The sequence below is a fragment of the Centroberyx gerrardi genome, chromosome 15, assembly GCF_048128805.1.
Source record: "Centroberyx gerrardi isolate f3 chromosome 15, fCenGer3.hap1.cur.20231027, whole genome shotgun sequence".
Lineage (NCBI taxonomy): Eukaryota > Metazoa > Chordata > Actinopteri > Beryciformes > Berycidae > Centroberyx > Centroberyx gerrardi.
In genome coordinates this window covers 20,759,527-20,770,508 of record NC_136011.1, presented here as the reverse complement: position 1 = coordinate 20,770,508, position 10,982 = coordinate 20,759,527, and the positions used below count along the sequence as shown (strand labels likewise).

Below are 10,982 nucleotides of genomic sequence, written 5' to 3'. Positions count from 1 at the left end.
CTGTGCTTTACAAAGTCGCTATATAAATAAAGCTTTACTTACTTACTTATTCCTCTCTTAATATGTCTTTAACCAAAGAAAGACTTAACCTGAAAGTAATAGGCTATTTGAATATTTTCGATTTTATTTCAGTTTATTTTGGAGGCAGCAATATTTTGCGAGTTGAGTTTAATTTTGTAAAGGCCTACAGTTAATTTTTATTCTTATTTCAAGCCATTTTTACTCTTATTTCAGGTGTTTTTGTCTTAGTTTCAGTGATAACCTCGCTTCTGAGTTAGAAGCTCCGCCTCCGGCAGACCACATGAACCAAATCGAGCAGCCCTGGCAGCGCGAGAGGCGTTGTAGCTGGAATGTGAAGCTCCGTGATCCGCTGCTGCTGCTGGCGAATGGACAGAAACATGGACGATCCGCGGGATGTTCAAACTTTCAGGCGAAACGCGAGCTCCAGATCCTCGCTGTCGTCCGGGTCCGCGCTGGCGATGGAGATCAAGAGGAAGAAAATACGGCAGAGTACCGTCTTCCTGCAAACCGAGGTAAAGCCAGAGAGTAACAGGTGTTTAAATTCTCCACACTGGTTGACTGACAGTTATGCGGGGGGCGGGGAGTGCAAAGTGCAATCATAATATTTGGTTTTTAGTTCTAGCAATAACAAACTGTATACTGCATTGTTTGCTGCCGTTAAAGTCGTTAATAAAAGCATAATTTAGGCTATAATCTCAGATAATTAGTAAATAATGAATTGGATTTCCTAATTCTCTCTCTCTTTCTCTCTTTCTCTCTCTCTTTCACACACACACACACACACACACCCTTTCAGTTCCCTGGGACAATGCTAATGGGCCAACAATCTGATAGGGGAGTTGCCCCTCTATTCAGTTCCTGAAACCAGAACCATGTTTCCCTCTGCACTTGTTTGAATGTTGCTGTGTTGCTCTGCGTGTCCAAATAATGTCGCTCTCTTTGCTCTAACCCCACTCAAACTAATGTCCTTGCAGGCCAAAAGCATGAGAAGATGCCCAAGTCTTCTGAATGACACGCTTCAGATAGTAGAGGATATGAATTTGTTGTACATACGACAGATTTCTAAGAAACTACAGGTAGTCACAGCGGAGAGTTTAATGTGGAGAATGATGATGTCTGTATCCTCAAAATAAATATGAACGTACCTCTAATCAATAACCCACTGAGACCTTCTGAATTCAACAGTTGGTACTTTGCATTTAGTATGTTATGACTTTAGTCTGATTCAGTAATTTATCAACAGAGATCACTATTTATTATATTTATCGGCTGTCTTTAGTCCAGCTCATATCAGACATCATCAGACTCCCTTTAGGCCACAAATGTCTTAGCTAGAATTACCATTTTACAGCTTTGTCCACAGTTATGTTCCCTAGTTCTTCACAGCATCCATATTGCATTTCATCATATTGCATCACCACCATCCAAATTGCATGTGGTTTATATAAGATCATGCGCTCACTGTCAGTCATTGTACTCCTCTTCTCCCATCTAGCTCATGTTAATCCTTATGAAACCACCTGATCAGTGTGTTTTCCTCAGTCATGGTTTGTCTAATAATAATAATAATCAGTGTTTCACTTCATTCCCTCGCTGCAGGGATCATCAGACACGTCACCTCACCCTCTACCTCAAAAAGTTGCTCTTGAGTGTTGACAAGAAATTGGCTTCACTGCTCCAAGCCTAACCTTAAAGGTGCTGTGTGTAACATTTTTAAACATCAGTATCATAATCAAATTAATTGCAGTACCTTGGTATAATAACTGTAAACAAATGAGACTGTGGTTGAGACGATTGGTAGCCTCGTTCTCATGCCAGTGGAATAATTTACTGCTAGTGTTTCTCAAATCTAAGACAACATTTCCCGTAAACCCTGTTAAACTCTCATAAACCCAATAATCTTCTTGCATCATATTTCCCATAAAATCCAACTCCCATAAAATCCAACGGGTAGAGGTTGTCAGTCTTCTCAGCAGTGGTCATGTTTGTTTACTGTAATTACACTAATGTTTCAAAAATGAATGTGGTAATGACTTATTGATGTTAAAATGCTATATGCAGCACCTTTAAAAGTGGAAGGGAATTTTTGTGGCTATGAACAACATTCAAGGGCAACTTCACTCTAATTCTCTAATTAGTTTTTCTAGCTTTTTGAGATGGATCCAGTCGGTCATTGTGTGTGTGTGTGTGTCTGTTATGTCGTGTCTCACCAAAAAAAAGGACACCAACATCCAGGAGAAGCTGGACTTTGAGATGCGAATGCGTGACGGGGCCTACAAGCTGCTGCTAGCCTGCACCAAGAGAGAACAGGTCCTCAACGCCTCCAAGAACCTGCTGACCTGCAACACCAGGATCAAGGCTTACCTCACGCAGCTCCAGAAGAAGAAGGAGGAGCAGGATATGATGATGGGAGCAGCCAGGAGGTAAGAGGGAGGACGGTTACACTCGACTCAATTTGGTCATTTCCACGTCTTGAAAAAGTTCTGAAATTGCACAAAATGTCTGAAAAGATATTGAGAACAAAAATACTGACATAATACTACACTTTATATATAAATGTCATTTCACGTTTTCACAGTTTGCTGTTTTTGTTATTGTGATTTGTCTAGAAAACACTGGAATTTTGAAATGGAAGATATATAGGAACTCTGTGGTTAAATGGACGGAGTGAGCATGATTGGGAGAGAGGGACAGTTTGAGTCTCTGAAGTGTTGTTTTGGTTGCAATGAAGTGGATCTATTGATACAGAATTTACAGTACATTGTGAGGGTAAATTCCAAATTTTATTCCAGATTTTCAGATCCAGATTCAGATGAGCGTGTGCCCTGTAGTGGGAAAGTTGCAATTTGCGGTAAGCTTGTTCTCACTTTGTCCAAAATCATTCAGTACTTGACACCTACTCTTACAAAATGATATATAACACAAAGTTAAGACAAATTCTGATACTTTTTAAACATGATTGTTTTTTTTAAATCAAAATGGATATGTAGCATTTTGGAAATGAATTGTTCATTAATTGTTACTTAATAGTGTTGTTATTGAAATAGTTTTCTCCTCCTCTCTTCTGCTGATGTAGGGCTGCGTATTCCTTTGATGTGGAAGGATTCAGACCACTTTAACAACCGAGGGAGTGAGTTTATCCTTTCATCCTAACTCTGTTTTGCCTCACTTCATGTTATATTGTGGATGCTTGCTGTATTGCCCCGTAGATGTACTACCAGATACATTCACTGTGTGTGTGTGTTAGGCTCTCGTCGGGTGGCGGTCTTCTGTCTGATGCGGATCGGCTCGGAGGTGTTTGACACTGAGATGGTGGTGGTGGACAGATCAGTCACTGACATCTGCTTTGAGGGAGTCACCATCTTGTAAGTAATAATTGTATGTACAATAAATAGAGTTTTGTCGAGAACTTTTGCTGGAGTAAGATTTCTCTGTACTTCATTTGTACTGTGAACAGCAGAATTAGTATTTGAATGAAGGTTTTGCCTCCCAGCACTGACTCATCTATTTCTGCTGTGTGTTACTGGCCATAATTGGTGTGCAATGAAAGGTTAATGTATGATTCATGAATTTTTTGTCTTTTCTTTTGGCCCTTTGTTCCTTGATGAATAATGGTTTATGGATACTTTTTGTTTTTATGAGTCCCAATTTAAATGTCTGTGTCCCCACTCACAGCAATGAGGCAGTTCCTCAGTTTGAGCTGAAGGTGGAGCTGTGGAGCTGTGCTCTGGAGGAAGAGATCACGCTGGTGAACACGCCAAAGAAACTGGCCAAGAAGCTGCGCAGCTCCTTCGGCAAAGCCAGCGGGAAGAAGCTCTGCCCTCTGCTGGACACTCCAGACCCCGACACCTTCCTGCAGTGCAACCCAATACCCTCGTATGTAGTGTGTTGCCCTGTAAAACCTTTTACAGACTCTTGGCTCCCTGTTTGATATTTTCACAGTTGGGAACTAACTTGATTATGACTTATTACTGGAACAACAGCTGTAGCCGGGGGATCACAAAACAGGTTTTCAAACAAATCACATCAACAGAGTATAGAAATAAGGGTTCGACTAATATGGATTTTGAAGGCCGATACTGATGTTTTTGGACTGGGGGTCGCCAATAGCCGATATTTTGTGCTAAAATTTTGTGCCAATATTCAATATCTTTAAAGTTAACCATTTTCATGCTAAAAAATACAAGTATTCAGTGTTTCCCACATTCTTGTCAGGGTGAAAAACCCTCTGAAACAGCAGTTAGACCATCATGAAACTCTAAAATGTTCCATTGAAATCCAGACTAATGACATTTTTGGTGATCCACCCCGCCTTCTCAATGGAAGGAGAAACTCAGGGATACATCAGGCCTTTGAATCAAGAATTAATTTAACAATGACATTAATAAAATGTGCAAAGAAACTAAAAATTAATTGCAGGTTTTGTAGGCTGTTTTATGTAGCTGTGGTCAAGGAGGAACCGATATATTGGCTCGATATATCGGTCTAACCCTAATGGAAATGCCTTAGTACATTGGCACAACTTATTGTGTGTGTGTGTGTGTGTGTGTGTCCCCACCTGTCCCAGTGGAGCCAAGTACAGCTTGCTGGCCTACACCACACTGTGTCTGCCCCAGGCTGAAGGCAGCTTCCAGTCTCACTCCCTCGTTGTCCTCCAAGACGGTAAGAGCTGGAAAAGCACAGAAGTGTAATATCTAGGGATGTAAAGGGATTGTGCTTAGCTCCTGGTTTGATTCAGTACCAGGTTAACAATACACTATTTTCACAGCGTTAGAATTAGAAGTAAAAAATGAAACAAAGGTACCTATGATAGAAGTTCAGCCTAGACTACTCTTCTTCCTTTGTGTGAAAGATTAAATGGAGAAGGTGTTCAGTGGGTTTTTGTTATCCAGCTCTGATTTTTCAGATCAAATTTTGGTTTTAGTTTTAGTTCCTATCGCAATACATTGTTTTGTTCCACAGTGCATATTGTGAGATTTTGTATTACAATTACATAATACATTACCAAGGAAGCTATATGACAGAAACTTATATCTGTTCTATGTATTTGTCTGTGAATGTTGTTTAACGCTGTACCTTTATACCTGAAAAAGATGCTTTATTGTTTAGTTTTACCCTTTTCACACAAACCTTACAGTGTGGTTTATGGTGTGTTTTGACCTTCACAGCTGACTGGTCCTCCTGGCTGCCACTTTATGGCAACCTCTGCTGCCGGTTGGTGGCCCAGCCCGCCTGTATGACACAGACCATGATGACCGGCTACCTGAGCCAGAAGGTAGAGTGACTGCTGTTAGCATTAGCATTAGCAAGCCCCAAAGCTGGTTCCTAGTCTAATTCACAAGTAATTTACATAAAACAAATGTATGAAAAACATACATTTACACATACCATCCTTAAACGAGTCATTAAAAGTATTAAGTCATTAAAAAGTATAAAAATGACTTAAATACAGTTACTAGAGTTAAATAAATACAGTTAATACAGTTAGTTACTACTTATCATTTGCACCATGCAGTGACAGGTTGCTTTGTGCTGCATGTCTACTCTTAAATTAATAGATAACAGGGTTAGCAGTACAATCTGTAAAACATTTTTTTTATTGTATCTGCTTTACTAAACACAGCAGTAATTTGCTGTTCTTTTTTACACTCCCAATTTATGGTAGTGTTCCATCAGAAATAGGCTGATTTTTGCCAGCTTTGTTTCCTTATATTTATTTTTTTATTTTTTTAAACTTAACTTCTATTCCAGATAGGATTAAAAATAACTTTCTGACAACTGCATTTATTACCCTGGTAATAAATAAATGTCGTCTGGTATTTGCATTTTCAGCAGTGTGTGGAGGGAGTGTACCGCTGCTGTAGTCTGTACTGTGTGCTGAGTGCCGGCTCTTTGTCCTGTTACTTCACACCTGAAGAAATTGATGCTAAAGTGGAGCCCACCATGAACATACCCATCAACAAGGTAAGACAGAACAGTAAACATTTTGTCACAGCTATAGAACTGCTAATTTAAAAGAAGATTCAAAACTCAATGCTGCACGCATTCACATTTTCATTGTGTCATGCTCGGATTATTCTGTTGAGCTTGTGGATGATATATTACATATTTGAAAATGTCAAACCACATCAGCAACAAAATAAAACCCACCACATATTACAGAATCATAACCTGTGTTGGGGAAAGTTACTTTTAATGGTAATTAGCTACTCTACTTTTGTTACTCACCTTAAAAAGTAACTAGTTATTGTTCTGTTTTAAAACAATAAGCCAATCTCATTAATATCAAGCATACTTGCATTGCGTTTTTTCAATCTCTAGCATTTTGTCTGCTTGTTTTTATACTTTTAAAAAAAAAAATGTGCTAACAAAAATTTTACTGTGAAAAAAACAAAAGCAGTGACATTAGAACTAAACAAAATTAATTGACAGATTACAAAAATTGGAAAACTAACTCATTAAGTTACTAGTTATCTCAAAAAAGTAATCTGAGTACTCATTACCCCAACACTGATCATTACAGCAATCATAAAAAACAAATTATATCACATTATTTATTGTTCATTAAAATTGTTACTTTTCTCATTGAGGTCTTGTTTAAATCTGACATTTTGCTGCCTAATTCGGTTTTTGCTACAATTTCAGCGATGTGCCTTTAGTACAAGATCTCATGTAGAGCTTCAGTTGGTATACTGTCAACCTTGTTTTCAGGTTATGTCAAGTTATCTGTGCTATTTCTGCAGGAGACGCGGATCCGTGTGATGGAGAAGGAGTCAGCAGGCCGGAGGAGCAGCAGTCTGTCCATCATCAACCCTTCATCAGGAGGAACGCAGACCATCGTCTTCACCACAGACACCAGGGAGGAGCTGGAGGACTGGCTGGACGCCTTCTACCAACACTTATATGACCAGAGTGAGCGTGTGTGTGTGTGTGTGTAAACATATGGCACAAGGGTGTGTATATATTTAAAAAAAGGGAACATAGGGTATGTGGGTGTACAGAGCAGGTATGTGTTTGTATGTGTATCTTACTGTACAGACAAAGTGTGTGTGTGTGTGTGTGTGTGTGTGTGTGTGTGTGAGCATGTGTGTGTGTGTGTGTGTGAAGAAAAGTGTCTGGACATCTTTTTTGCTAAACTCCCATTAGCAAAAACAGATAGCAGACCCTTTATCTGTATCTCTCATGCCTGTCTTTGTGTGTGTGACCAGGCCAGTGGCTGCACTGCTGTGACCAGCTAATGAAGATGGAGCTTGCATCGCCACGGAAACCACCACTCTTCCTCGCCAAGCAGGCCGACTCTGTTTACAACGACCTCAGTGAGTACAGTATTTGGAGTGAGTGGCTGAAGTGAGTCAGAAAGAGCGTGATAATTTGCTAACTGACTGTTTGATGTCTGATATGAAAGGTTGCATTCCACAGCGCTATATATTTATTTACTACTACTACTTGAAATTCATCAGGCAATATTTGAAAAACAGAAATGATTCTGTCCTCAAAAAATGAACTATTTTATAGGCAAATGTCTTCAGAACTTCAATACTAACTCATAATGTGCTTAACTTTCATGCCAGCAGTCAATATGGGAGAGTGGGTGTCATTTAAAAAAAATGGTGGATATCTCATTTTGGAACAAAACTCTTCATATTTTACAGGATTTGTATTTATTATGTATCTATTTATGGAAGTTATTATTCCAAAGCGCAAAAATCCAAATGAGCCGCTTGAATGAAACACTGAGATAACAAATATATTCTATTAACTGTGCACAATAGTTCCAATTTCAGTGTTGACTGAAATCCTTTTACGGGCAAATTAGACTGTTGGAATGTGTGTGAATGTGTATTATTGTGATAGTTCGAATACATTTTCAGATGAGTAATTCACTGTATTTTAATAATACATCTCACAAATCCATGCTACCTCCATACCTGAGGTGTACAGATTATTCTACTGTATACAAACAACCAAAAAGAAAACTTTTGAAATTGAAATATGATTTGACTTTTACCTAATCTTGGATGTTGCTTATCACATTTGTTTTAATGGTTTATATTTAAATGGCTGGCCACATAATGATTATCTCACCTTTATTTCAATGTGAATTTCTTTATTTTGTTTTACTCTCAGGTATAAATTCTCCTGGCAAGTTTGAGGGCATCACAGACATTATTCACAGCAAGATTGAGGAGACGGACGGCCGCTTTCTCATTGGTCAGGAGGAGGAGAGGGAGGCGCCTAACTGGTCCACTCTGTTTGACGGGTCCCATTCAATGGTAGTGCAGAAAAATATTCTGTCACCGAGTAAATGCTCCACCCCATGTTCAAGCCCCAACGCCAACACAAGCTGTGTGTCCAACAGCAACAAGAAGCGGCGTGCCCCTCCCCCTCCCTCTGACAGACAGCCTTATGCCCCTCCCCCTCTCTCTGACAGACAGCCTTATGCCCCTCCCCCTCCCTCTGATAGACAGCCTTATGCCCCTCCCTCTCACTCTGATAGACAGCCTTATGCCCCTCCCCCTCTCTCTGACAGACAGCCTTATGCCCCTCCCCCTCCCTCTGATAGACAGCCTTATGCCCCTCCCTCTCACTCTGATAGACAGCCTTATGCCCCTCCCACCCGCCCAGCCAGACCTCCCCTCCCCGCTTCTCTCCATCCTCCTCCTCCTCTCTCATACCAGGAGAAGGAGAACACCGGCACTTCGCGCCCGGCCGCAAAGTCCAAAACCGGCAGGCCATCTTTGGATGCCAAATTCTCTGCTATTATCCAGCAGCTTCAGAGGAACAACGCCGGAGGAGCGGGCGCCCTCAGCCGAAAAAACGCTCCACTGGGGCACCTCGACGTGCAACCGGCCTACAGTCAGCCTCAGCCCCCTTTCCAGGAGCTGGAGTACCAGAACCACCACACCCAGACCCCCGAGGCCTCGGCCCGACACGGGTACTTCAGACCCGGTCTTGGTCTTGGTCCAGTTCCTGCCCCCAGGAGCAAACTGAGGAAGTCCTTCAGAGAGAAGATCAACCCCAAAGCCTGGTGACCTAGAGCCAGATTTAACCCTCTAACCCCGCCTGACCACTAATGCAAATAATTACGCCGACAGTTAGACCTCATTTCAAGGTTCTCGACTGGCTGGTTGTCTTCATTAATAAAACTTCTTCACGAGCAGCTAATCCATACATGATCTGAGCGCTATATGTTCGCTTTGAGCTCTGCCACCATCAATCCCACTAAAATGGAAAGGCTTATTTCTCAGCTCTGCCACTGGAACATGGACCTAAGTAAGAGCCTTTGCAAAAGCACTCAAATTGGAATTGATCTGCAGGCCGACTATAGACGAGTCATTCCTTTTGGAACTATTGACTTACTCCACTTACTGTGACTACTTCATGACCACTAGAGTTGATTTTTCGGGAACAGGATTTTCGGAGCAATACAGAGCACTAATGTGACTTGTCCATTTCCCAGAGGTCTTAATAATGGAGTGACCTTGGGTTTTCAGTGGCTACACAGTATGTCCAACATAATTTAACACTGCAGTCCATAAATGCTATTAACATGATTGTATGAATGAATATGGAGTCTTTTGAGTAGCTCAAATAATGAATGTCCTTGTGTGTGTTTCGGAAATATAATACCGCTCACCATTAGATATTTCAACCACTTACTGTCACTTGCTGAAGAGTGGTCTTCATAATTACACTGAGTGTACAAAACATTAGGTCCAGCTGCTTTCTGTATGAAATAGACTGACCAGGTAAACTATAATGGACGCTAAAATCCGATGTTTTTTTTTTTATTTCTCTAAATCCTGTTCAATCATGACGGGTAGATGTAGATGGGGAAGAGACGGATTAAAGATGGATTTTGTTTAAGCCTTGACAGAACTGAGACATGGATTGTACAAAGGGGGGTGCAGCTCAATATTGGCAGTGTGTTGTATGCTCAGTGTATATTACTGTATGTCACCATGTTCAGATCAGTCACTCTGAATTGGGGTGATAGTAGAATATTATTAATGGGAGGTTGTCGGGTCAAAACTGTCTCAGCAGCTGCAACCTTTACTGATGCTGATATGGCTGATTATGGCTAAAATGATCATCCTACACCAATATGTTTTTTTGAGGCTGATACCGATATCCAATACCTTCCCACCCACATTGGCTGATACGGATACCGATATGCATTATCGGTATCTGTATCTGTATTATCTTAAGATAATTGTTTTTTAAACAAAAGACCATGATAGATTTATTCTGTTGCCAATTCCACAATCAGCCAAATATTGACAGTAAAAAATAATATTGGATTTTGCTTTTTAAAGCTGATATTGACTGATACCAATATTGCCAATATAATATATCAGTGCACCCTATTCCTAAATATTTTGATAGATCTTGTGATGACAGTTACTTAATTATACTAATTAGTCATAATGATTTGGGGATCACATTTATTGTATTGCACTTTCTGCATCTCATATCAACATAATGACTATTTTCAATTACAGCGGGCATTCTTAAGAAAATGAAAAGAAAGTATGTTTCAATATTGCGATATTAAACAATTATTGTGAAAGATAAAATCTCTATATACGATTATACAATTGTGCAGCCCTGGGTAAAACTGTTGAAATGTAGCCACTATTGAATAGATTGTGTCTGTGGATGTTATATTGTGCAGCTCATCTCTGAATGTAGCACAAGAGGAAGAAAATGTGATCCAATGAAACCTAATGAGTAAAAAAAATGTACAACTGCCTGATGTTTGATAAGGACTGAACGCTCTCACTTTGATCAGAGCAGAACTAATGCACAATACTGTGTAGTTTGAGCCAATTTTATATCAATTTACTACATCTCACTTTTAAAAAATATTTTGTATGTCTTCATTTTAGAATACGCACAACTGTAATAACAGTTTTTATGGAAATATTTTCAGTTGTAGTTTGTTGTACTGTCTTTAATTA

At 40.0% G+C, this 10,982-nt stretch overlaps 1 protein-coding gene across 2 annotated transcripts; it reads left to right on the top strand.

Annotated features, from left to right (window-relative positions):
* Nucleotides 1–398: 398 nt before the first annotated feature.
* rtkn2 (rhotekin 2) lies at nucleotides 399–10,289 on the top strand. Of its 2 annotated transcripts, XM_078288750.1 has the most exons (14): nucleotides 399–533; nucleotides 996–1,097; nucleotides 2,242–2,444; nucleotides 2,814–2,872; nucleotides 3,098–3,151; nucleotides 3,269–3,386; nucleotides 3,697–3,897; nucleotides 4,589–4,683; nucleotides 5,190–5,296; nucleotides 5,854–5,985; nucleotides 6,765–6,933; nucleotides 7,230–7,337; nucleotides 8,149–8,451; nucleotides 8,695–10,289. In XM_078288750.1, exons 1-14 carry the CDS (start codon nucleotides 399–401, stop codon nucleotides 9,051–9,053), a joined length of 2,145 nt encoding a protein of 714 aa, XP_078144876.1. In that variant the 3' UTR covers nucleotides 9,054–10,289. The 2 variants fall into 2 exon arrangements, with proteins under 2 accessions (XP_078144876.1, XP_078144877.1); XM_078288751.1 differs by lacking the exon at nucleotides 996–1,097.
* Nucleotides 10,290–10,982: the final 693 nt, after the last annotated feature.